Below are 27,574 nucleotides of genomic sequence, written 5' to 3'. Positions count from 1 at the left end.
TCGAATTATCGTGTCGTGTCGAAAATTGCCAGCCCTAAATATAACACATCCCTAGCATCACTATTTATTTCTACGTACTTCCCTTATAGTATTACAATACAAAAACTACAGTCAAACTCGAAATACTCATGGGTGATCATTTAATTTTTTTACTATCAGAAGCTTTCAACCACAAATACAAATAATACATAACTCCGTACACAAGTATTCTACAATTACTGTATTTTATAAATATTTTCACACCTAAATTCCCCATGTGTTAAGCATGTGAATGTCTCACATGTAAGTGATGGCCGGTCCCACAGTTGAAACAAAGATTAGTAATATAACAAAAAGTCTTTAATTTAATTAATTACTCCCTCTATCCCCGATCAAGAGTTACACTTTTCCATTTCAGTTTGTTCCCAATTAAGAGTCACATTTCATTTTTACCATAAATGGTAAGTAGGTCTCACATTCCACTAACTCACTTCACTCACACTTTATTATAAAATCAATATAAAAAAGTGAGTCTCACATTCTACTAAAATTTTCAACCAGCTTTTCTTTACATTTCTTAAAATCTGTGCCCGGTCTAAGTGTGATTTTTAATTGGGGACGGAAAGAGTATTTTTTACTCCCAAGAAAAAAGGGTCAACATTGTGTCGGACGGTGGTGGCCATTTTATTTTAACATTTTCTTATAAACAATGACTATATAGAGTTATCAAATATTTATTCTCTATATACTAGTATTAATAATTTTGACTGTAAAATACGTATAATAGAAATTGAGTGAAAATAATTGAAGTAATATTATAAATGATAGGAAACATCAGATTATTGGAACATAAAGCACAAATTCACCAGTTTAAAATTTACCCCAAAAGAAGATTACTAACACCTTCCTTTTTGACTTCCACCATTCACAACATTTCGTCAATGAAAATAATTCCAACAAATTAGTTGCAATTTTTTCTCTTTTTTCCGTTTCTTTAACTTTCTCTTGAACAATCAAGATTTTCTTCGATTTGTTGATCTGCTTTTACCTCAGCGCAGATATTAGCTGATCTCTGCTCTCGAAAATATTGGGGTTGGGATGAGCTGCTGCTCATGGCCGGAATTCCCTATCGAAAGTTTTCAAGAATCGAATTTTGACGAGATGGGCTGCTTTGAATGGATAGGAACACGCTTCTGATGGTCGAAATTCGTCATATATATGTATGTATATTGAGTAGCTGAAGAGTTTTTTTGCGGAGTGAGTCGAAAAATGGGTTGTTTTTCCTGCTTCGGATCATCGAAGACGGAAGTAAATAGTGGTAGCAATGGAGTCAAAGAAGTGTCAAAGAAGGATTCTGTTAAAGATGGTTCAGCAGCTCAGTCCAATTCTAATGTAAATAGAGTGAATTCAGGTAATTTGAATTTGAACACTGCAGTAGGCTTTTTTTGTTGTTGAATTTTCAATTCTGTGATGGTTGGTGTGAGGGCTTTTTGTTCATTTGGAAAAAAATTATGATTTGGGGTTTCTTGATCTGTGGATTATGGCGTTCTTGGTGATCTAGGTGAAATTGGGTCAAGAATTGTTGTGAATGTGATTATTGCTGCTGTGTTTTGAGAGGAATTGTTAGTGGCATTTGAAAGAATGAATCTGTAATCATCTATAGTGTAGAAGTTAGAATGAGTGGTGCAGATGACCTATTCGTCGGAGCTATGTGATAAACTGTGGATAAATGATGAGAAATTACATTTTTTATTATTTTAATATTCCACAGATAAACCAGGACTTCGGACTGGTAACGATTCGAAGAAAAAAATGACAATTCCAAAAGAGCCAAATATAGCTGCACAAATATTCACATTTCGTGAGCTTGCTGCAGCGACAAAGAACTTTAGACCAGAGTCCTTGCTGGGTGAAGGTGGGTTTGGACGTGTTTACAAAGGTCGACTAGAAAGCACAGGACAGGTTGGCTACCTTTGTTGCATGTATTATTGAATTTGACATGTGTTATTATGTTCTTGCTTTGTGGTCTATGATGCAATCATGCAAGGGGAAGAAATGTTAGCTGTTCTCCTTCTTTTGCTCTAAGATGAATAGTTATGATTTAATGCGACTCATAGTTATCTTGTACAGGCTGTTGCAGTTAAGCAGCTTGATCGGAATGGCCTTCAAGGGAATCGAGAGTTTTTGGTGGAGGTTCTCATGCTTAGCCTCTTGCATCATCCAAATTTTGTCAACTTGATAGGGTATTGTGCTGATGGTGACCAACGTCTGCTAGTATATGAGTACATGCCATTGGGATCGCTGGAGGACCATTTACATGGTTAGTTACTATGCAAAAATTCTTTTATAATTTGGAGTTAGATTAGTGCATAGATTTGTTAAAATTATCACAATGTTATCAAATTGACACAAGAGCTTGATATCCTTTTTAAATTTTAGCCATTGTTTTGCTTGGACAATTGTTGCTGGAGAATTTTTGCTACTCGAAATAAAGAGAACTCTGGATCCCAGATTAATGTCTTGGAATCTATCAAATATTTGCCAACTCTGTATCAAAACTATGGAACATAATTTGCATTTCTATGAAAGTTTCTCATATGGGGTATTAGGTTGGGAAAGAAGATATTTTATTTTTAATACTGTCTACTGATTCCCTAATTAGATTACGATTGCTGAACAAGCTTGGTTCAGAAAATAGTTCATATTACCACCTCCATAATTAACATAGGAAAGTCACGAGGGGTTCATCACGTTACAGGCTCTTTCATTGTCTTAATTATGTCCTAAGCAATTTTATAATCCTAGTGCCTTACTAATTAGCTTTTGATCACTGAGAAAACTTAATTGGCAGACATAGCTTCATTGCCCCTAATGCAGCAACTTGAGTAATCATAAAATTATTATAACCATTCCATCTGGGGTTGTAATTTCTTCATATTTTTGTCTGATTGGTATAATAGCCGCGCCCGCATCTTATATTTGTAACATACTCTTTACAGTAGACTAGTTTGGATACTATCCTTAGTATTTATTTTTGTTATGCCATTCCACATGTTTAAATTTATTCATAGCATTCTCTTAGAAAGAAAGGCTATTTCATAGTATCACATGAATTTGAAATGTTGTAGCTTTAAGATTTTATGACACTTAGGAGATTACAGACAGGGTGGCTAGTAGGTAGGAAGTTGGGAACGACTCATCTAGCAACTTTGGTTGACTATTTTTAAAAGAAGGGGTTAAGTTTGAAACTAACGTACAATTTTTAAAGGTTCTTGCTTCTTTGCCCTAATTAGTGTACAAATGAGCCCTCCAAATCAAATTCGATATGGTCTGACAAATTCATTTATTTAGGACTGAAGATTTTATCCAACTTTAGGTTTGATACGAATATTGTATTATGCTCCAATAAATATAAATTCATCTTGGCTAATACCGTCAGAATTTTGCTAAAACCATTACAATAAGCTCTTGATTTCCCTTTCTAGTAAAGAACTATGAAATATCATATTATACTCTTGATTTTGCTAATTGCTAAGAGTGGAACGTATTGTGAAATGCAAGTCTCCCAGTCCCAGTTACTAAGAATTTGAATTTATCTCAGCCCAAATGAAATGCAAGTCTCCCAGTCCCTGCACAGTATAGTTATTTGCATATATCAATAGTTGTCTACACTTGTGATCAACTTTAGATATGAATATGATTCCAAATCTTCAGCCAGTTTCTTGAGCTTGTTTGTTCATAGAATTGTTTTTCTCATACCTTTTTGTTATGAGTACATGTTGTAGTTTGTCCTATCATATGAAAGTTCATATACCAGACTAAGACCATAATCTTTTGGGTTTTTAATATGTCAAAAGCGAGACTTCAACATTTAATTATCTCTTAAAGCATTGGAGGGGAAGATCTGTACTAGTAGTCTATTCTGAATCATAGCATCATCATGGAACATGACTATACATAATATGTACTCGAGTTAGTTGGCAATTTTCCATGACTTCTTTATGTAACATTTGGACCTCAGCAGATATAGTGTCTAGCAATTCAATTACACGAGTTAGATTGTTATTCTTGTATAAAATATTTATAATTGACTATTGACTATAAAGTGTTAGAATGTTATTTTTGAACATCATGCAGTACACAAAATTTTATTCTACGAACAATAGTACATCAGATCAAAAGAAGGTGGAACTATAGGATTTGGACCTTACTGATATATATATTACAGGCAGCTAGTTCGTTATGTTTTATGCTGTTATTCTTGACTAAGAATAGAAACACAGCAACAGTGAACTACATCAAGGTCTTCCTGTGATCTCAATTACAAAACATTCTATGCGATGTGAAAAGAAATGTAATAACCTGTAACTCGTGAAGACGTACCAAATATTAACTTGCTTGAACTATGTCGATTGGAATGGAGAACTCTTTACTGGTTGAAAATGTGTCCTTGATTGTTTCTTTAAATGAAACAATGATTTCAGATTTGGTGTGTTACTTTGTGTCTCGTTCTCTCACATTTGTTGTCAATCGTCTTTCAATCTGCTAAACTTGTTCATTTCAATATATCTATATAGATGTTCCACCGGATAAAGAACCTTTGGACTGGAATACAAGGATGAAGATAGCTGCTGGTGCAGCAAAGGGATTAGAATACTTGCATGACAAAGCGAATCCACCTGTCATTTACAGAGACCTAAAATCTTCTAACATTCTTCTTGATGAGGGTTACTTCCCAAAGTTGTCTGATTTCGGGCTTGCGAAACTGGGCCCAGTTGGGGACAAAACCCACGTCTCTACGAGGGTGATGGGGACATATGGTTATTGTGCCCCGGAGTACGCTATGACTGGTCAGCTCACCCTAAAATCTGATGTGTACAGTTTTGGAGTTGTCTTTCTCGAAATCATCACGGGGCGTAAGGCTATCGACAACATGAGAAGTGCGGGGGAGCAGAATCTCGTCGCATGGGTATGTGATTCAGATTTCATTTTCTGTGCGCAATATATTCCTTTGTACTTGATTCTCATCTTGAAATGGACGCAGGCGAGACCGCTTTTCAAGGACCAAAGAAAGTTTCCGAAAATGGCGGATCCTCTACTGCAAGGCCGTTACCCTATGCGTGGACTCTATCAGGCACTAGCAGTGGCAGCCATGTGCTTGCAAGAGCAAGCAGCCACGAGGCCTCTAATCGGTGATATTGTTATGGCTTTAACATATTTGGCCTCACAGAGTTATGACCCCAACGCACCCGGCTCCCAGAGCAGAGGAGGCTCGGGTACGCCAAGGCACAGGGATGCGCGCAGGAATATATCTGATGCCGACAGCCTGGAAGATGTGGGGCGAGGAGGCCACTACGGATCACCTTCTGCACACAAGAACTCTCCCAATTTCAGGATGAAAGACTCGGTTGGGGACGTAAATGCAGGTGCAGAGTTGCGGAGGATCGACACAGGGGGCGGGTCAGGCCGGAGATGGGGCGTGGACGAGCCGGACCGCTCTGATTCTCAATGGGGGAGCCCTGCCAGTGGCGGTCGAACAAGAGAGACTCCGAAGAACCGGGACCTGGACAGAGAGCGGGCGGTTGCTGCTGCGAAAGTGTGGGGAGAGAACTGGAGGGAGAAGAAGCGGACGAATGGCCCAGGGGACGACGCTGTGTGAATAAAATCCCTTGAATTTGTGAATCATTGTTACCAGGTATGGCTGGCTGGCCTCTGAATCCATTGGTGCCTGTTGGTGTTTGGCCGGAAAGGCTACAATATATTGATGAGCCTTTGTGGTTGGATTTTCGTGTATGAAAATGTTGGTTGCAGATTTGATAGGGCGAATGTTTGTCTTAATGGGGTTTTTTTGCTCTCATGTTTGTCTCTGTTGCATGGAAATTAAAAATCTCCAATCTTGTATTTTCCACACACAGTTGCTAACATGTGTGTCATGCTTTTGGACTTCATAATTTCACGTTTGTACTCTTACACCTTTGCTCCTCATATATGTCCACCATTAAAGTATTTGTAATTTTATGTAATATGAAAAAAAAAATTGACAGAATTAATTTTAATGTAATAACAAATTTTTGACATAGATAAGAGACTTTTGATTTCCAAAACAACTCCATTTTCAATAGTGTACATAATAATAACAGTAGTTAGTGGGTCGACGAGGCACCACACCTCGTATAAGGTATACATCTATTCTGAATTTGTACACCATGGAATTCTATGAACAAAAATGACATTTTTATTCATAGAATTCCATCCGTAGACGAGTTATCAACCCTACCAAACATGGCTCTATAATATACTATCATTAGGAAACACAACATTACGCTAGAAACTAACACAAACCAAATCGGTTAGCAGCCCCATTTTGATCCATCATTTCCTCTTCCTTCCCTGCGAAAAAGTTTGGAAAATTTAGGTTATCATCATATAATACTCGGCAGCGATAAGAATATATCATCCAGAGAAACATACCGAGCTCACATAGTCATCCATCGATGATTGCTTCCGCTTCTTCATAGTTGATGGGGGGCTCTCGGCAGCCTGTCTGGCAGCAGCGCGCTTGGATGGGGTTGCATTCTGCTGAGACGAAAAATGAGAAATGCTAAGAAACTGAGCTGAAGATAACAAGGTTATTCAATTATTCAAGTGGTGTGGCATCCCTACCTTGGCTAGTTTCTTCTCTTTGCGTGCCTGCCTCTCCCTCTCATCATATTCTTGGTTTTCCCTCTCTACCAACCTAATTAGTGTATCACATCTCCTTGCAAGTTCTTGAGTCGTACGAGACTTTATAAACCAGTCGAAGCGGAACAATGGTGAAGTACGGAAGGCTGCCTTGAGCTCATCCCAGTTACCATATCCGAGCTTATGAACCATGCATATCTGAGAAGAACAATTACCAGACATTAAAGGAATGATACACGAGATCCAACTTATTCAAAGAGTCAAGATGATTATTCATAGTCTAACCATGAAACGATCACATTCTTCATTGTACAACTTCCCTTTGTTCTGGCCATACAGGATCTTCAATTCCAGCCAAGGGTTTTTATAGCGATCCAGCTTCTTCCCAATGGCTTTCATGATCTCATCTTTCCGTGATATCCTAGCCTCTCCTCTTTCAATGCTTTTGATGATCCTATCATAATCTGATGAAACATATTCACGTTTATTATCATGCTCCACATGCAGTGGAAGAACTAAAAACAAGAGCCACACACAGTATATATATGCTTTCTAAAAGAGAATTAACCAGCTATATTAAGGTTTCACAGTGTAACTAGAAGATGAAACCTCAATGCATATACCATTGAGTTCTTTATATCTATCCTTGAAAGCTTTAGCATATCTTTCAACTTCTTCCTCTGTTTTCCCTTCCATTTCAGAAGCAATACCCCTGATGTCATTCCGGCCATACTTCTCACAGGACCTAATAAATGTGTTAAAGTCTCTTCTGCTCCAAGTTGAAAATCCCTAAATACCAAAATTAAGTAAAATTAGAAAAAAAAAATCAGTTAAAGCTCAAGGTAACTTCAAGCAATGGGTAAGGCAAGTCTCTTCTTGAGGGAATGGGTAAGGCAAGTTAAAACTTACTTCTTCCAGCAACCGCTCCTTCTCTTCCTGCTCCTCAGCGGTCAATGGGTCTCCTACATCTAAGTACAAGAAATATAATCAAGATATAATTCAGGAAAATAAGTAACACAGAGTTGTCAAGAAAGAACAGACCTTCTGGTTCATCCACATCTATGGTATCTTTTACTTGATTCCTTTGATGTGCTTGCTGAATTCAAAAGACAAAGGGTAAGAAAGTGATCACAAGCAGATATGTATTAGGGAGTCTCAAGAGTAAGTTGGACACGCACCATAAGACACCGCACTTCTTTCTCATACAGCTCGCTAAGACGCTGTGTGTTGAAGAACTGGAAATCATGCCTGAAAAAAACTGACTTGAGCCATAACATACATAAATCTTAAATACTCAACAGGTAAAAATAAGTAAACAAAAAACGCTTACAATTGCGGCATGCGAGGAATTCGAGGCTCCTTGGGCTTCACAGGACCACTTTGACGCATTGTCTGCTTGAAGTACTCTGATTCTGAGTAACTACAGATAAATAACAACAAATGGATTAGTCTACCAGGCAACAAACAGACAGTTTAAGTGTGTAATTAAAGAGATAGAATAAACGTACTTGCGTTTCCTCTCTCTTTTTGGTGGTTCAATCCAATTATCACTGACAATTTTCTTCAAATCGAACTTATTTTCATCCTTCACCAATGAAGAAAATACAAATGAGTTGGGGCGAGGATAAGTAAGAATCATAATAGGCAGTAATAAGCAAAGCATCCATACCTTTTCATCATCAAAATCATACAAATCAGCAGCTGGAGAAAGTGCATAACATGTTAATCGAATTAATAAAACATAAATAAATGGACAAAAACCATAAGAGGCCAAGAATATCAAACATACTGTCATCCATTTTGAATTTGATGGCATCTTCAGTAAATTTTTTCATCTTGGCATCAAGTTCAGCTGTTGCTTCTTCTCCCTTGGCAATTATTCGATCTATATCCTCATCTGTAATCGTGCTATCTTTGGAGCTGAAAACCATTTCAGCACCGAACCTTACCATTTGCAACAGCTCATCCTTATTCACAGCTGCATAATCGAAAACCAAAATACATAAATAAATCACATCAATATTGCCAGCGAAGGAAGCAATGTTAGTGGATGCATAAGACTTACTCTTTTGTTCTGCTAGTCTCCCTTGCTGGATAACCAAGGCATCAAGAGCAAGCTTCTTATAGGCCCTTTCAATAACTTTTTCCTCAATAGCGTACTACATAATAGCAAATGATAAGTCATTGAACACTGAACCTCCAGCGCACTTGATATAACCATAAAAATTATGACAAGACAAACCTCAGTGCAGAATCGGAATACTTGAACTTCCTTCTTCTGTCCTATCCTATGAGCTCGATCCTGTGCTTGTAAATCAACCTGTGGGTTCCTGCAATCATACGAGCCTAGCATTGTAACTCAAAAGCCAATTCAATAGCATCCAATAAAACCAAAACGGTAGAGAAGCAAATTCATACCAGTCACTATCATAAAGAATGACAACATCAGCAGTCGCAAGATTGATACCAAGACCTCCAGCCCTAGTTGACAGCAGAAAGACAAATTTTTCGCTTCCTGGTTTATTGAAGCCTTCAATGGAAGCATCTCGATCTTCTCCCCCTGTATTCCCATCAATTCGGCAATAGAGGTACCCACGGAACATTAAGTAATCCTCAAGAATGTCTAGCAGTCTTGTCATCTGATGTATGTAATAAAATAAGTGATGGTTATTGGGGAATCCCTAAATAAAAAGCAACCGAAAACAATATAATAATCTAGACAATCTATAAGCAGTACAAGATTCTGAAAGTAGATGAAGTTGGTCATGGTTCCAACCTGGGAAAATATCAAAACCCTGGAATTGCGTTCCTTTAATTTTGGGAGCAACTTGTCCAGAAGAACCATCTTGCCTGCAACCAAAGGAGATAGAAACCTAAAAGTTAACAAAGCTGAGACAGGAGAACCCAAACTAGAGCATATAGTGTGCGTTTTCCTCCTTGATCTTCTAGCAAAACCTTACCAGCATTTTCAATGAGATGCTCTCCCGTGCTATAAGGTGGGCCAGGTTCCGCACCTTGAAACAAATATGGATGATTACAACATTTTCGGAGCTGCATGGCTATATTAAGAAGGCGTTTGCGTTCTCCACCAGCATTTACCACCTCAAGATCTTTCTGTAGCAATGCCTTATAGTATTGCTTTTGCATTTGGGACATACCAACTTTAAGTATTGTCTCCTTCTTGGGAGGTAAACCTTTCTCAACATCAGATTTTAGCCTTCTAAGAAGGAAGGGCCGGAGAACCTGGTGTGTCACCAAAAGGACTGCATCAGTCAGACAAGTGAATTTCTCAAACAACTGCATCTCAAGAACTTTAATTGATATATCAAATTCTAATAGTTTCTGTGCCCAAAGAAACAGATAACAGGAGGAAGATTTTCACTATACAAGAGAAATGGTATAGAAGCAGCAAAACCACTTCGTTATGCAATACAACAACTTGTATTGCACTTTAAAACATAATTTAGAGTATCAAACACATAGATCTGAGATGCTTATGAATTGGCCAGCCTACAGCTCTCATGCACTTTTTGATTACTATCGAATATAAGAATACCATTTTTGGCACAAAGAATTATCTTAATAGAACAATCACATACCTTGTGAAGTTGTTGGACAACTTCATGTTCATCATTTTCACCAGAAATTTGGAACCACTTGTCAAACGTCTCTGCAGAACTAAATATTTCTGGAAGCAAGAAGTTGAGGAGAGCCCAGAGTTCATGAAGATTATTCTGAAAAGTGCAAAAAAACATTGGGCAAACATAAAACTAACATCACATCTCAATTGAAATAAATATACTCGAATATAAAGCTCAGCTTCCTAATGTATACATTGAAGATTTCTGTAGGACTAACACAAGTTCCTAAAAAGCAAATTAAACTCAAACTAATTAGCCATAAAAAAAATTACTACATTTTAGATATGTAATCTTCCAAATGAAAGCATGATATTATACCCCACTTCAAATTCCGAACCAACTAAAGTAACAGTTATTGTAGAGTTCATAAAATGGCAAAGACTTAGCAACTGTGACACAAAAAAATATTACCTGAAGTGGTGTTCCAGTAATAAGAAGCCGGTAGTTGGTATTATAGAGCCTCATTGTTTTCGAGAGAAGGGAATTCTCATTCTTGATTCTATGAGCCTCATCAATAATGATATAGCGCCAACTAAATCGTCGCAATGTAGTCTTTTCTTTGATGGCCATCTCAAAACTTGTAACACAAACATCGAACTTCCCAGCAACAAGTAACTCCTCGCGAATATACCTCTAGAAAATATCATAATAGGATTTTTAAAATCAAAAGCAGTAGAAACACAAGTCCTGGAAAACAATATCTAAATTGGTATTGCAAGCTTACCCTTTCATCAGGATTTCCAAGGAACTTTACAGCACGCAGCACTGGGCAAAACCTTTTGATTTCATTCATCCAATTTCCAAGTGTGGATTTTGGAGCAACAACCATGTGAGGACCTGTAATTCCTCTGAACTCGTGCAAGTAGCCCATCAAGGATATTGTTTGCAAAGTTTTACCAAGTCCCTAAATTAAATACAACACATTAATATTAGTACAAGAAACCATTATCAATAATAGGGGAAACCATTATGTAGAAAATACAACTACTCTCCATATATACCATTTCATCAGCAAGTATCCCATTAATGCCATTTTCATACAACCGAATCAGCCAATTTAAACCAGCTAGCTGGTAGTCCCTCATCTTTCCCTGAATACCTGCAAACAAAGGTAAAATTAGCATAGGTGATACCATTTTGTATAAAAAACAGTGCAGGGACCCAATACATACTTGCACCAAATTAGAAACTAATGCAGTGGAAAATAAACATAGGGTAGCATTATTACATATACTAGTAAACCATTCTAAAAGCAAACATTTTTAAGTATTATTATGGCAGAAGCAATTCATAACAATGAAAACAAAGAGGATAAAGAAAATCTTACAAGAGGGCTGCACCAATAGTCTAGTGTTTCCTGTGCCAGCTATGCCATCTTCTTCCTCTTTGAGACACTCTTCATCTTCTTCTTCTTCAGTTATCTTTGATGCATGGCGGCCCCTAACAATTGGAGAACACAAGAAACATAAGATTTACTTAAGAAGCAACTAGCTTGGCTACAGAGGATGACTATGTTAACAATGTGAATATCCTTAATCAGTTCCATCTATTACTGACCTCGGCCCCCATGCTAAGGAATTCACTTCCACAACCACCTCTTAGTTTCATGATTTTCCTAAAATATCTACTTCTAAGGCTGCCAACCTGTCCAGTTGACAACTTTTTGAAAGACTTCAACTAAGCCCAATATTATTTATCTTCCTAGAGCCTACCACAGTGTAATGCAAAATAAAATTACAAAAAGAGAGGAGACAAGACAAGGATTTCTACTGACAAATTTTAGCACCACTACATCCCTTCTCAACTGTCAGCTGCTCAACCATGTATAAATTGCGCATAAGCAAGATACAACACATGCCGATCTACCAAGATCTTAGAAACTCGATCATGTACAACGGTTAGGTGCAACCCAAACCCAACCCAAATTTATTAAACAAACTTTTTTGCAAGAGATTCTCATCATTATTAGCAGCTATGAAGCACAGTGAAATACTTACCAAGAAAATGGTAATATTAAAGTTTCAACCTATGCAGCCATACTGGAAAGGTAATCAAGTCAAAATGGCATTACCCACCTGCCTTTTCCCTTCTTCTGAGAAACAGACTGATCACCCTTGGCAAAATGAGCAAATAACTCTGTTTGCTGTAAAAGATAGTTCAAACGACCCTTTCCTTTGTTGTTCTGTGCCAAAGTAGATCAGATCACTTATCATATGATCATATCCAAGAAGATAATTTAATGTACACATCATATCAAGTACTAATTCATACTCAGAAAACACACCATGTCAGACTCAATAGCAGCATTCTGCACGTCAAGTATTTCTTGTATTTTCTGCTTTTTTACCCGCTGCATTTCTTTAAGCCTTGCTCTTTCGCGCTTTGAAATTTCATTTGCAACAACATCCTCTTCCTAAAACCACAACTAAAAGCTTCAGCAAAGCCCACTCGATCATTCCAACCATGTAAAGCATCTTTAAACAGCACCATAGATATAATGATAACAAAAAGAGAACACTACAGAGTAGCTCATAAATAAAATATCAACTGTATCCTAAAGTGGGAAATACAATACTAATTTTGAAGATAATAATTATCTATTTTTGTTTATTTAATCTCCAAAGTTAAACAAATTGTAAGAAAAACTTAAACTTATTGTCTAACAACTAAGCATATGTTTGGTACTTGAGATTAGCCAAACCTAAGATTGAGTGCCCATTTGGTAGGGCGGACAAGTATGTAAGATTATTAACGCAGAGACCCGTGTTAGGAGCTGTGGCCAGGCCAAGCCAAATCAACAATTTACATTTCGACCAGTTTCACTATCGCACCAAAAGGATGCAATATTGTATCTGTATTGGGCAATGGACTCCAACAGCCTTGTTGAAATGGGCATTATTGAAGCAGCAACGGGGTAGGAATTGGATGAGGGAAATAGCGATGTCGAAGCAACAGTAGCAGCAGTGAGTGAAAGACAAAAATGTAATTTTGCATTCCAATCTACGAAATAATCTAGACTACCACACATCTTTTTTTTTCTTAGTCTTAAATCTAGACTACTAAACAGCAGACCGATCACAGATCCGTCGAGCTACACCGTGAATTGAAACAAACAATAACGAATTATAAAGTAATTTAACCTCAATGTCATCTTCGTATTGATCGGCAGCGTTAGGAGCATCCTCGTCGTCGGAATCTTCGACGGTGCGAGCCACCGCCTGGAGCTCGTCATCGTCTTCTTCGTCATTGACCTGGTCCCTGGCCACCTCCTCCTCAGCCGAGGAGCTAGTCATCGAGTCGTCGGATGAGCCCTTTGCACGCGAGGGTTTCGCCATCTTCTGTATTTCACCTCAGCGTCGAACAGTAGCACAGTTTTGCGGTTTGGGGGAAAAGAGGTGAAGAAAAATGGAAATGTAAAATGGAAATGCAACCGACCAATTTCGTTGGCGGTTTGGGTTTTTATATTTATTGGGCATTTCCCGCCATTTGTTTCGTGGGATCCCGCCACTGGGTTGGCCCAATATGGGCCTATTCCTGATTTTAAATCTACTCAAAGCCCAATAAGAGATTCCTTTTATTCCTTTTACTAATATGTAAAGAACTAAAAGTTTAAAAATTTCATGATGTGTTCTCTAATGATTTTTTTACAAGTAAAAGAACTTTAAAAATGGTTGGGGTGTTAAGCTCCTCCAACCCCATTTTTAAATTTGGTTTAAGAAGCTTTAGTGGAATTTGAACATCTTTTTATTTTCACATGGAGAAGAGCATTAGTTGCTTGCATTTATGATATTACAAAACCTAGAATCAAAGAGTTGACATGAAAAATCTTCCAAGTTTGAGTGTTTTGCACACTCAATCTCTATACAAAGGTTAATTACTTTTAGGTCTATTGATTTGAATCTTGTTTCTTTTAGACATAGGTCCCCTAAAGGTGTCACTTTTTCCAGCAAGGTGTTCTTGCTGCATATGGCACAACTGATATTGTTGGGAATTTGTCGTGTTGAGGGATGCTTCAACATCGGTCTTAAAACTGTATATAGACGTGGATAAGTGGATTATAATCAGAGCCATATTCATTCGAAAAATGAGAAGAAACATTACATATATCTTGTAAACATGTAACATTACTAATCTCTTCTGTGGATAACAATTGGCAGTGCATATATAAGTAAATATAATTTGTGTTGCATGATCCAAGTATATTTTGGTTTGAGCTGATTTATCTAACTTAGAGTTAGGCTGTTCATTACATGTTACGCCCGATGAAATATATTCGATGCCATGTCTATTTACTCATCCCCACATAAAAAGCATCAACAAAACACAGGAAATTTGCATTAATACATCAAAGCAACTGAGATTTTCTCCTCACCAAGAGATAATAGTCTGAAATTTTGATATAGGGTGTGTGACAAATTCACCATTATGAGTAATCAAGTACATAAATACAAGCCTAGAGATGTTGACAAACAAAGAAGGATTGAAGAATGCCAATCTCATGAATTTCTTCTTCAGTTTCCCTTGACATCAGCTGCTGCTGCTGCTGCTGCTACAACGTCGCCCTCCTGAAAAATCATTGACAACGAACATCCATTGTCGTAAATCATAACATTCAAATTCAAGCCCAAATTTTGAGTAAACGAAAAGTGAAATAGAGTCATACACTTTGATCAGCAGGTTTCTTCTCTTCTTCTGCAGAAGGCTTTATTTCTTGAGCCAACTCTTTGCTCTCCTCCACCTTGAGGCTCTCTTCTGCAAACCACAAAAACACATAAATTTGAATCATTAATGATCAAAAACCACCTTATTTAAGTAATTCTGATATACAAACCTTTTCCTGCATTCTCTTCTTCCTCTGCAATTGCAACATTGCTTTCTCCCTCAACGACGACGTTTTCGCCTAGGGGGATCTTCTCATTAGCACTAGAAGAAGAAGGAGCATCTTCAACTTGCTGAGAAACCACCTCCTCTTGATCAGCCTTGACCTCATCTTTCTTCTCTTCCTTCAATTCCACATTCTTGATCTCTTGCACAACCTCAATGGCTGCAGGGATTTCTTGCTCCACCACTTCAGGCTTAACCTCCTCTTTTTTCTCTTCCTTCAATTCCTCATTCTTGATGATCTCTTCTTTCTTCTTCTTCTCCTCCTCCACCTCAACAACCTTAGCAACAGCAGCAGCCACTTCAATCTCCTTGTTCTTCTCTATCTTGATTTCTTCTTCTTCATCATCCTTGGCCTTAACAGCCTCGGATTCTATATTCTTGGGAATCTCAACACCTTGGTTTTCATTCTTCTTCAAAATTTCTGAATCCTTAACAGCATTTGCAGTCACATTTACATCATTTTTGGGGATTTCAGCCTCTTGTTTTCTGATGCTCCTGCTCTTGCTCTTGCTCTTGCTCTTGGTGATGGTGTTTTGTGTTGCAACAGCATGCTTTGATTCTCCGCAACCCATTTTGTGTGTGTGTGTTTATGAGGATGAGAGTGAAAAATGGTTTCTTGAAATATGGAAAGAAAGAGAAAGAGAGGAAAATGGTGAATTTTTTCCCCTCTGATTTCTCTCGTGTGAGTTTCTTTTTATTCCTACAATGTTGTTCTGGTTTAAATGGGTCAAGTCACCGGTTTTGCCGTTGCTATTTTGAAGGCTCAAATTTGTTCATGGGGAATTGAGTGGACAAGCATTTTACCAAAAACAATTACTGCTAAAAAAGGCGTTTTCAGAAAATATGTGAAAATTAATAGTACTAGTCTAGAAAAAATTTAGATTTAGTATTATATATACGATAAACCTTTTATAAATTAATATTGTTGGGACCATATAATTTTATTAATTTAAAAGAATATATACAATGAACTAAACTTATAGGGGTTATAACATTTATAAAAAAATTCAGAGTTTTAGTAATTCATTTATACATTAGTTATTGATTACAAATAAATTAAAATACAAATTTTAATTACTATTCAAAGAATATATATTCACATAATTATTTTAATTGGAAGTTTGAATGGTGAATTTATATGTACGTTAAAATTGGCATTTCATTTGAGAAAATATGTGAAAATTAAAGAGTTATTTAATGGGAAATTTTTTCAATGATTAAAAATTTAATGTTGTTACCCCATGAGATGGGAAAACTATGTCCCAATCAGCGATAAGTGGGACTATTGTTCCCTCACACAAAGTGGAAATATATCGAATATAGAACTTCTCGAAATGAGAGTTTTGAGACGTTTAATTTTGGTGTGAAATACTCTGAATTGTTACTATGTCTATATACTGAATGTTTGGATATTTTTGGATAGACCAAAATTATGTTTTTGGGGAAGGGGAAAGAGAAAGTGACTCCATCTCCATGGAAATTGGGGTTTTCGAATGTTGGGAATTTTGTTTGTCATTTTGGTACAATGCATTTGGATGGTATTGCCCATAATATTGCTATTTTATCAAGCATGTCTAATTATTGACGTGCACATTTAGAAAATATATTTACATTTTTTACATTTCATAATATTTTGTCTTTAAATGCTGCAGGCCCTAAGACAGCAGGATAGGATAGAAATGAAGAATATACCTTTGCGTTGCGAATTAATTAAACAATTTTCAATATAGAAAAATGTAAGTAATTAATTGATTTGCAGGCTGTGTGACAATTCATGAAGTGGATGATACTAATGTTTACACCTTTTTCCCAATAAACCAAATCAATTTCTATGCTGAATTGAAAACCTATAAATTATTTTCTCAGTTTACAACTTCTTCGTGATATTTTAAGAGTTATTTAGGATTTGTCTGGATGGATTTTTCCAATAACAATTTTTCTTAATTTTCCAGATGGAAGAAATTTGAATTTTTCCTCTTTTTTCATTGTTGTGTATATTCACAATTTGATACTACCATTTTGGCGTTTTTCTATCTTTTCGAATTAAATTTATTAGTTAACAATTTTCTGTTTTATAATTAATGATTACCGAATATAGCCGATTATTCGATACTTCATGTGTTGAAAAAAGTAAAAGAGTAGTGAGAAATTAACAAAATTGTATATACAAAAGGAGGGTATTTTTGTCATTTTCTATCATATACAAAAATTAAGGAACTTGCCTGTTTTAATTTTACATTAATTTTACATTATAACCCTTCATACTAATTAAAGAATAAATAATAATACTTTCAACTAAAACTCAAAAGGAAAATACTTATATTTTTTTTCTAACAAATACTGTATGTTTTATTTTCAGAAATTTAAACAAAATTGTTTTAATTTCAGAAATTCAAACAAATATTTTAACATCGTATTTTTTCTAGCTCTAACAAAAAAATACGGAGACAAGTTAAAAGAAGCAAAAAGAGAACAAAATAAAAAAAGATAGTGAATATATTAATAATTAAATTAAAATTTATTAAATTCAATATGAAATTTAAAAATAATATAATAATAAATTATATTATAAAATTATTTGTATATTAATTTTGCTAGTACACTATATTTCTCCCCCTTTCCGTCAACCACTTAACATTTTTTACTCCACAAAACAATTAAGGAGTATAAACTAATTTTCCATAAATTTATTCAAATTATCCTTATATTCTAAAAATTAATTAATTTATATAATTCTAATTTAATGCTAGTCTTAACGAATATTGAAGACATGGTAAAAATTCCTCAGATGGAACAAACATGTAGCGGAATTGAACATGAGAAAATCTCATTCTTGCAAGAAAGAACTTGTCATATACATGTTTGCAAAATAACAAGAGCTGACAGGAGTTTCAAGAAGAATACGTCATTCAATAAAAACAAGGTATAGGAAAACAAGCTTAGTCTGAAGGTTCTGAAGACAAACAACTTTAGAATAACAATGCGATTGGGCTTACGAAGTCAAAATATTGCTCACGCGAATGATGAGTAAGAAAAGTTGTTGTCAATCAACATATCTGAAAATACAAGAGCGAAGCTCGTGCTCATAGAAATTGGAAGTGAATAGCGAACTGATGTACCCAAGATAAGAAGTGGCACATTGCTTTGCAATGCAAGTAGCTCAAGGTATCTGAAAGTAAATATCTAACCATGATCTTTGAACTGGAAATGGGTCACAACTTTCATAGAAAAAAGGAGGTATTGACACCCCGCTTTGCAAAACGCAGGTCGATCAATAGTGTTAAACAGACAGGAAGGCATTTCCGTTAAGGATGTTCAAAGAAAGAGATTTTCTGGAAATTCAAGTAAGTACTACTGATTAAATTTGTCTATTTCATCCATGTGGTGGGGATATCTTGAGTCCGTCGAAGGTATTCAAAAGAAAATGAATCGATGCACGAAAATCCATGTAGGGAAAGTCATCAACTAGAGCCACTTATTGTGAGATCTAACGTCATTAGACTAAGTTCATATCTCAGATCGAGCATTTCTATAAGGTCTCATGAAACGTGATGGGATCAACACTTGCTTTCGGATCTTACATGAGTGGCTTGGCCACAATGAGGATCTATCTTGTGCCCTTCCCTTATAGCACAGTTCCTCGCCTTTCTTTTTAACAGTTGTCCCTCTCGTGCTCTTATGCATTTGGGCATTGGCTCTTCTTGTGCAAAAGTCGTGTCGCCTTAGATCCCACGTTCGTGCTTAACTCTTATCTAGCATCGTCTCAAAATTGATGCTCGGGAAAGCAATAGTAGGATTTATGGTTCATCCTTTGTAGTCCCAGTTTGAACTACATTCGCTAGGGAGAGTACTTATTCCCTCTCGGTTCTTTCTATTTTCTTAACTAGGTAAAATATTCTCGTCGCACTTTGTTTTAGTTATCTCAAAATTTCCCACTTCTTCATCTTTCAACTTGTTTGGTTGAACGTCTTGGAGTATTGATCGAGTCGATTACTTGGAATGATCTAGTGAAAAGTCTTGATCTTTACTGAAGAAAGGTGTGGATCTCAGAGCATGAAAGAAACTGAGGCTCTGATACCACTCTGTCACGACCGCACTTTGCTAATGATAGCAAAAGCGGGAAATCCGTGACTAATAAGCGGAATTAACGAAACGAGGAAAGAACTCAAGGGACTTGCCGAAAGGCCAGTCAATTGATACCATAAATTAGAAGCCAAGTATTTGATTACAAGATCTCAAAATATAATAATTCATCATATCAACTAAATCAGAGTTCGAAGGTGAGACTTTGAAATTCTCACTTGACAAAAGTACAGCGGAATAGGTCCTTACTAAACGACTTCGTGTATGAAGACACGAATCGTAGAGAAATCCGCTTGATTATTTAATAGCATCGACTCCGATCAATATTCCTTCCTCTTGACGTTCAACCTGCACATTTATAAATACATGCAGGGCTGAGTACAGGAGTACTCAGTGGACACGTGCCGAAAACAAAACATACATATATAAGTTGTCATCCATCAACAGTATCACACGGAGGTTTTTCTTAAAAAGGCCCGAGCATACTAAATTCTTTTGTGATCTTAAAAGTCCGACTGCAGTCTAAGTTCTTGGTGTATCCTGCCATGTCTGAGAATCTAGTGCACCGTGAAGGTGGCCACCTTCAACAGTACCCTCGCCGGCCAACCTCTCTAGGATGGCTCCCGACTCTTGCGCGCTATATTCCAAATCGTAACGTTTTGGCGTAGCCAAAACCAACAAACATATATCTCTAACAGACAGGTCTCGAAAACAAACATTTTATGGCATGACAACAACTTCAAAATGATCGCATATCCATTTTTGAGAAAAAAGTATTTCATAACTTCAAAACATTTGCTTTATATCCACACTATAGTGCTGGATATTAAAAGAAAGCCCAACTGATACGCTTATCTCCAATTAACAACTCTCGTCTGGCCTCACTTGCCCTTGAATAATTTATCCTTTGAAAACAAATAGCGTAGCACGCTAATTAGTACTTGAACTATTTTTCCTGATAAAAGAATGCATGCATCCTATAGGATAGCACCTACGTCTTAGTCTCGGCTTTTATAGGATTTATCTTAAGGCCGCCCATGGCGTCGCGGGGTGACGTCGGTCGGCCCTTCACGTCTCAAACTTTAATATTTCCAAATTCTGGGAACTTGATAATTTTTTCGGGAATTAAAATAGTTAAGCTCCAAGCTCAAATAGTTCTCGGCCCAATTGATTATGAATTGCTCACTGGCCCAAATCCTTTAATTATAGCTTATGTGTAGGATTAATTCTTTTGGCCCAAATATAAAAATTAGTACTGGCCCAATCAAAGATTGGAATAGGAACCAAATATACCTCTTTTCTCCATCAATCGATATTCCTCCCCCAAATCATCATATGAGAAATTTCGGAATTTGGGTCTCAATACGCTGACCTTTCGAAATGAGGGATTAATTACGTTGACCATTCGAAATATGGGTCCAAGGCATACGAATTTTTCGGAATAAGGGGTTTTCACCTTTTTATATTTATTCTCTTCATTTTTCTTATTATTTATCTTCCAATAATTATAAATTGTCTAAACTATCCTTTAACCCAATTTCTCAAAAATTTCATTCTACTCCCTCCAAAAAATCTGCCCTCCATTCTAAAATTCAATCTTCTCTCTCAAATTCTCACATTTACGCGCCTCCGCCTCCACCCTCCACTTCGCCGCCGCCTCTTCACCGTCTATGCCTCCACCCTTCGCCATCTCCGCTTCCACTCTTCGCCGCTTCCACCATTAAATTATTACAAAAAGCAATTGCTCATTAGAATTAAAGAAGTAATGCAATTTTTGTTAGAGTGGACAAACTGTAATGGACTAAATTAGTATTGTGAAAGTATTCTGGAAGTATGCTTCTGTGGAAGTATTTTGTTGATAATCTATGATTTTGTGGAAAATTAGTATTTTAGTTGTTGCTTTTGTGGAAGTAGTAGTGGATGATAATCTACATATTATTTTTTATGAATTAACTAAACGAGATTAAAGTGGGAGAAACAATCATAAGCAAAAATACGAAAATGAGGTTAAATATAATTACAGTATCAAATTTAATAATCACTAAATTCCTAATCGTTAAGCATTTTTCATAACTTCAAAGCGAAAATAATTTGTTGTGTGAGAATATGAGAGAGCATATTGATATTTAGGACATTTGGAGGAAGTAGAATGAAATTTTTGAGAAATTGGGTTAAAGGATAGTTTAGACTTTAGACAATTTATAATTATTGAAAGGGAAATAATAAAAAAAATGAAGAGAATAAATATAAAAAGGTGAAAAACCCTTATTCCGAGAATTACTTAAGCTAATAAATCCGGTTTATCTCGAAAGGAAGAAACGAAATTCCGGGGCGTCACAAGTATTTTGCCCAACTTTTATCTATGAATGATTGTTCTATCTAAAATTTTATTATAAATATTTTAAATAAAATGAATAAAAAACTATTTCATTAAAATAGTATGAATGGTTATTCTATCTAAAATTTTATTATAAGTATTTTAATAAAGGTGAATATTTTTAATAATAAATTCAATTACATAGTAGTATTTTTTAAACAATATAAATTAATAGAAAAATTTTATAATCTCCTACAATTACAAATAGGGTTAAATTACTCATAGATATATGTAATTAATGATGCTTCCAAAATCAAATTGGTCTTATCCTATTTAAATTTGAAGGGTATTTTGTATATGAGATTTTTGTAAATTTATCTTTACCCAAAGTAAAAATAACTATCTACTCCATTAATGGTGTATTTATGTTAAAGATGAGATAATATTATAGTCTCGTCAAAAAGTACTTTTATCGTTTGGTTATTATTACTAATTATCATACGATAATCAATCTAGAATTAAATTATGAGACTATTTTAGTTGGGGTTACAATAACTCATTATTAGATTATTCATATAGGATTAAGATGTGAGACCCAATCTCATAAACCAAACATAATACATATTTAATCATAAAATAAAATCTTTCAAATAGAACGAATCATATTGTACTACTACTGTTATATTTTCGAGCATATGCATTTGCAATTTTTTTCACAAATAATTGGTTGTAATTAACTGAATTGATCAACTAACTGGAAAACTTTACTAATCAAACTTGTCCAAATATATCTGTCGAGCTTTCAAATGTATGTACATCAACAAGTGGAGTAGTAATATTTTTTGAAGCTAAGAAAACACTGGATTTGCATAATAAAGCAAATTATCCACTTATTGCCTATATTTTCGGTCCAATTTATGGGCTAATAATGGCCTCATGTATACCTACTTAATTAATGGGCTGCTGTTAATTCCCAATCGTATCTACATTATATGAGCAATTTATTTTGACAAGTAATTGCATTCATGAAACATGAAATCTGGATTCATTTATAGGCGGCTATTAAATATGTATAGATCGATATGGATAAAGTGTAATAAAAAACATGATGTATATATATCATTAAAAAGTCTCATATTCATTAATGCTTATTCTATAAATAGATTGGTGCCCATACGTGATGAAAACTCTTTCTCACTTTCATGATCGACTTCAAAAAAGAAAGGCATGAGCTAATTAACTATATATGCAAATGCAATTGATGTTTCATCATCCTTGAATGGGCCATTTTAATTTTACTCCATTTTACAAAAGACAAGGTTTATATAATAGTACTTGCTCCAAATTACAGTCATAAATAATACATGGATATAATACTCATTCAAATCACAAAGTTTAGTCAAATATTGTCCAGTCCTATCAAAACAAAACATCAAATTATGAAATTTTAACTTTTTATAATTATGTCATATATGTACAAAATTATGTCTTTGCTTAAAACGGTGTTATTTCATAAAAGTAAGTATCTTTCATCTTTTCCTTAAATTGTTTTATTTTAATTAAACGATTTGAACATCTTTAAAGATATCGTTTTGTACATGGATGGGATGATTGAGAAAAAATAGAATTTTGTGATTTAATATTCTATTTTTATTAAAACAATGATATTCTGAGCATCACTTAAATGTCATAATTTGACATTACGTGAGTTAATTAATTATTATCTCGATTATAAATGTGCATAATAAACTAATGCTATAAGTTGGATATTTTATAGAATAAAGCTTTGCGGCCACATTATGGCCAGCCATAAATTAAGTAAATAACAAAAAAAATTGATTTTTTTTCAAATTTTTGGTTTAATACTATTTGATTTTACTTTTATATCATCTTCATTATATGTTACTCAACATGTTAGTGTTGTTCTTTCGTAGTTTTTGCTCAACTTATTACTACTGTCATTTCTTGATTGTTGCTCAACGTATACAGTAATTCGTGATATTAATGTGTTTTACGTAATGGAATTCAAAGATAAGTATCAACTCACAAGTCCATTCACACACATATAAGTTTATATCGATAATTTTTATTTTTTTATACATGTAAATGGACTAAAATAACTTTTTATGGCCGGCCACATTATAGCCATTTAGCATCACTCTATTTTATAGTAGTTCTACTAAATGAAAGTGCGGAGCATGCCGTATAGTATTAGATATTTAGATTGCGTCATGCTCGTTTGAGAACGAAAAATTTGTAATATTGTTATTCATAAGATTTTTATTTTTGGCCATAATGTGAGCAATAGTCAAAACATTTATTATATCCACGTCATGATTTCAGAAAACAATGAATCCATGTCATAAATATATTATCCAATAAATAAAATGCTCGAAATTTGAGAAAAAAACTATGGCGTCATCGCCTCCAAGAGTACTCGCATGATTTTCGGGACTTTGAGTGCACCTACAGATATATGAATATCAAATTCTTTAAAGTGAGCTCCGATCTTCTTTTAATTTACATTTTGTTGGAATTTATTTATCATAATATATTCAAGAATACATAATTGAATATGAATAAAGCAAGATCTTTGAACATCATGTATTTCACGTATTAACCATACACATAATGGATCGGAAACTTACATTTATGATCCACAGCGGAAGCGATTGGGGAAGACGGAGAGAACTTCCTCGGACTTTGGTGTAGTGGCGCAACTCCAAGGATTTGTTTCTCTCTCTTTCCCTCGTTTATGTGTTCTCTGTAATGTGTGTGATTTGATGAGATCCCACACTTGTATTTATAGACAGAGAGAGGACAAACCCTAATTATAAAACATTAAAGCCCTTTCCATCAAAGTGGCTATTTAATTAGGACGTTTCTTTTTGACCAAGTAATACTAAAATCAAATTAAATAATTGATCATAGTATTTGATTTGATTTTGTTAGTCAATAACATAATAATGTCAAATTCATGACAATCAAAACCATATATATTCTTGACTAAATTAATGCTAATCAAGATATTATTATATATAAATATCTCAATTTCCTTAATAGCAATACACTAGTAGGAAACATATATATTAGTCAATAATTAGTGACTAATTAGGAAACGTCTCATTTAAATCAATATATTCAATTGATAGCTAATTAATTAGGGAAAAATGTGTCTTATACCAAGTTAATGTATTATACTGAAAATCCAATTCTATTTAGGATTCTATCACATGTCACATATGTGAGACATAAAACTTACATTCTCCCACTTGGCGAACATGTGGGACACAAAGTTTTCGATTCTCCCACTTGTCACACTTGACAGAGCCACAGTAAAATAGACATAATAAACATAAGGCGCGCATAATATTGGACTTTATAAATACTTTCATCATTGGCAAACATAAGTATTATATTAGAGAGACTACTAATGTGGGTCATGGCGGGCGTATATCATTCAGTCGACATAGTTCCTTCCATGTACCACATCACCAATAACCGCACTAATATAATCTATAAGTGACACAACGTCCATAATTGTCTTATTTCAAGACCTCATGCATTAATACTAAAACCGTATATATGCATATCAATAATAAGTTTATGCAGGAAAAATAGAAACAACTTTATTGAATTCAAAATATCCATAACTTAAGTGTCTGAACCGACATGGAAACATAAAGAGTAGACGTTTCCATACCCAAGACCCATTCTGTTAACTTATTCCATAAATGTCTTAGGCGGTAACGCCTTAATCAATGGATCAGCTACTATAAGCTGTGTGCTTATATATTTCATAGATATTCTTTGTTCCCAAACTTCATCTTTCATGACAAAAAACTTTAATTCCATGTGTTTAGCTCCTTTGAATACTTGTCATTCTTATAGAAAGATGCGATTGCACTATTATCATAATATAATTTCAAGGACATGGATATTGAGGAGACAATACCAAGGCCTGAAATAAAATTTTGCAATCATTAATGCTTCAAAGCAATCCATAAATTCAGCTTTAATGGTGAATGTTGAATTAGAACTTTGCTTTACACTTTTCCATGATATAGCTCCTCCGGCCATAAGAAAAATGTAACCAAAGGTTGATTTTCTAGAGTCAACACATCCAGCATAATCTGAATCGGAATATCCAATCACTTCCAATTGATCAGATTTCCTAAACGTGAGCATAAAATCTTTTGTTCCCTTTAAGTATCTCATTGTCTTCTTTGCAGCTCTCCAATGTTCAACACCAGGGTTACTTTGGTAACGGCCTAGCATTCCAACTGCAAAGCTGATGTCTGGTCTAGTACAGACTTGAGCATACATCAAACTTCCCACAATAGATGCATAAGGAATATTTTCCATCTCTTTACGTTCCAATTCAGTTTTTGGACATTGATCCAAACTGAACTTGTCGCCTTTATGAATTGGAACAACACTTGGAGAGCATGCACTCATCCCATATCTCTCTAAAATTCGATCTATGTAGCTTTTCTGAGACAATCCTAACATTCCACGTGATCGATCGCGTGATATTTCTATCCCAATCACGTAGGATGCCTCACCCATATCTTTCATGTCGAAGTTTTTAGAGAGATAATTCTTAGTGTCATGTAGTAATCCAAGGTCACTACTAGCAAGCAATATGTCATCAACATACAAAACCAAAAATATGAACTTGCTCCCACTAACCTTGAGGTATATACACCGATCAACGGTGTTTTCTTTAAAACCAAAAGCAGTAATAGTGTCATGGAATTTAAAATACCATTGTCGAGAAGCTTGTTTCAGTCCATAAATTGATTTCTTAAGTTTGCAGACTAAATGTTCATTCCCTTTCTTAATGAAGCCTTCAGGTTGTTCCATGTAGACTTCTTCTTCCAAATCACCATTCAGAAAAGCAGTTTTCACATCCATTTGATGTAGTTCCAAGTCAAAATGGGCTACAAGTGCCAAAATAATTCTAAGTGAGTCCTTCTTTGATACAGGAGAGAAGGTCTCTTTATAATCAACACCATCTTTCTGAGTGTAACCTTTGGCAACAAGTCTGGCTTTAAATCGTTTGATTAAACCGTTCATGTCGAATTTGGTCTTGAAGACCCATTTACACCCAATGCACTTGTGTCCATCAGGCAATGCGACAAGGTCCCAGACTTCATTAAAATCCATAGATTTCAACTCTTCTATCATGGCATCAACCCATTTATTAGAATTATGACTTTTAATGGCTAGTGAATATGAAACTGGATCGTTGCGTATTCCTATATCACATTCAGATTCTTGGAGATAAACCAAATAGTCATCAGAAATGGCCGATCTTCGTTCTCGTTGAGAACGCCTTAGTGGCACTTCTGGAGGTGGCTCTACCACATCTGTTTCAATGACTTCGGCATCATCATTAAGTGGTTGGTCATTCAAGTGTTCAGTATTGTTAGGTTGTTCAACAATATTTGGCACACTTGATTCTTGAGGAATTAAGGGAAGAGGGAATTCTACCCTTATATCACTAATGACCGCATTACGAGTGTAAGTACTCTCACTGATCTCACCATTCTCAAAGAATCTTGCATTTCCAGTTTCAACAATTCCCATGCTATGATCACGACAATAAAACCTATACCCTTTGGATTTTTCTGGGTAACCAATAAAGTAACCACTAACTGTTCTAAAATCCAATTTCTTTTCTTGCGGGGAGTATACTCTAGCTTCAGCTGGACAGCCCCAAACATGAAGGTGCTGTAAACTAGGTTTCCTACCTGTCTAAAGTTCAAAGGGAGTCTTTGGCACAGCCTTACTAGGAACCTGGTTTAATATATACACTGCAGTTCTTAGAGCATACATCCACAACGATACGGGTAAGGTAGAATTGCTTAACATACTTCTAACCATTTCCATGAGGGTTCGGTTACGTCTTTCAGCAACACCATTCTGCTGAGGCGTACCAGGCATTGTGTATTGAGCACAAATGTCATGCTTTTCTAAGTATTTG

At 35.4% G+C, this 27,574-nt stretch overlaps 3 protein-coding genes across 4 annotated transcripts; 1 reads left to right on the top strand and 2 right to left on the bottom strand.

Annotated features, from left to right (window-relative positions):
* The first annotated feature begins 855 nt into the window (after positions 1–855).
* On the top strand, positions 856–5,949 carry LOC121795914 (serine/threonine-protein kinase PBL27-like). The gene is made up of 5 exons (XM_042194583.1): positions 856–1,390; positions 1,751–1,941; positions 2,110–2,299; positions 4,557–4,948; positions 5,024–5,949. The coding sequence occupies exons 1-5, from the start codon at positions 1,249–1,251 to the stop codon at positions 5,636–5,638; spliced, it is 1,530 nt and encodes a 509-aa protein (XP_042050517.1). The 5' UTR covers positions 856–1,248; the 3' UTR covers positions 5,639–5,949.
* Positions 5,950–6,029: 80 nt separating this feature from the next.
* On the bottom strand, positions 6,030–13,719 carry LOC121795902 (ISWI chromatin-remodeling complex ATPase CHR11). 2 transcript variants are annotated; one of them, XM_042194566.1, is made up of 25 exons: positions 13,442–13,719; positions 12,586–12,714; positions 12,377–12,483; positions 11,629–11,741; positions 11,303–11,400; positions 11,026–11,205; positions 10,713–10,934; positions 10,260–10,394; positions 9,621–9,903; positions 9,437–9,510; positions 9,079–9,299; positions 8,903–8,990; positions 8,726–8,819; positions 8,450–8,638; positions 8,330–8,361; positions 8,169–8,245; positions 7,991–8,080; positions 7,839–7,908; positions 7,702–7,756; positions 7,570–7,628; positions 7,284–7,449; positions 6,946–7,124; positions 6,643–6,858; positions 6,451–6,558; positions 6,030–6,369 (listed from the first exon to the last, which is right to left on the bottom strand). In XM_042194566.1, exons 1-25 carry the CDS (start codon positions 13,634–13,636, stop codon positions 6,352–6,354), a joined length of 3,198 nt encoding a protein of 1,065 aa, XP_042050500.1. In that variant the 5' UTR covers positions 13,637–13,719; the 3' UTR covers positions 6,030–6,351. The 2 variants fall into 2 exon arrangements, with proteins under 2 accessions (XP_042050500.1, XP_042050501.1); XM_042194567.1 differs by having other exon boundaries at positions 6,451–6,555.
* An 888-nt stretch (positions 13,720–14,607) lies between these two features.
* LOC121795933 (probable inactive protein kinase DDB_G0270444) lies at positions 14,608–15,857 on the bottom strand. Its single transcript, XM_042194612.1, has 3 exons — positions 15,133–15,857; positions 14,965–15,053; positions 14,608–14,866 (listed from the first exon to the last, which is right to left on the bottom strand). The coding sequence occupies exons 1-3, from the start codon at positions 15,755–15,757 to the stop codon at positions 14,813–14,815; spliced, it is 768 nt and encodes a 255-aa protein (XP_042050546.1). The 5' UTR covers positions 15,758–15,857; the 3' UTR covers positions 14,608–14,812.
* Positions 15,858–27,574: the final 11,717 nt, after the last annotated feature.

The sequence above is a fragment of the Salvia splendens genome, chromosome 3 (assembly GCF_004379255.2).
Source record: "Salvia splendens isolate huo1 chromosome 3, SspV2, whole genome shotgun sequence".
NCBI classification, from domain to species: domain Eukaryota; kingdom Viridiplantae; phylum Streptophyta; class Magnoliopsida; order Lamiales; family Lamiaceae; genus Salvia; species Salvia splendens.
Note: the sequence above shows the minus strand (reverse complement) of the source record. Positions and strands in the feature narration are given on the sequence as shown.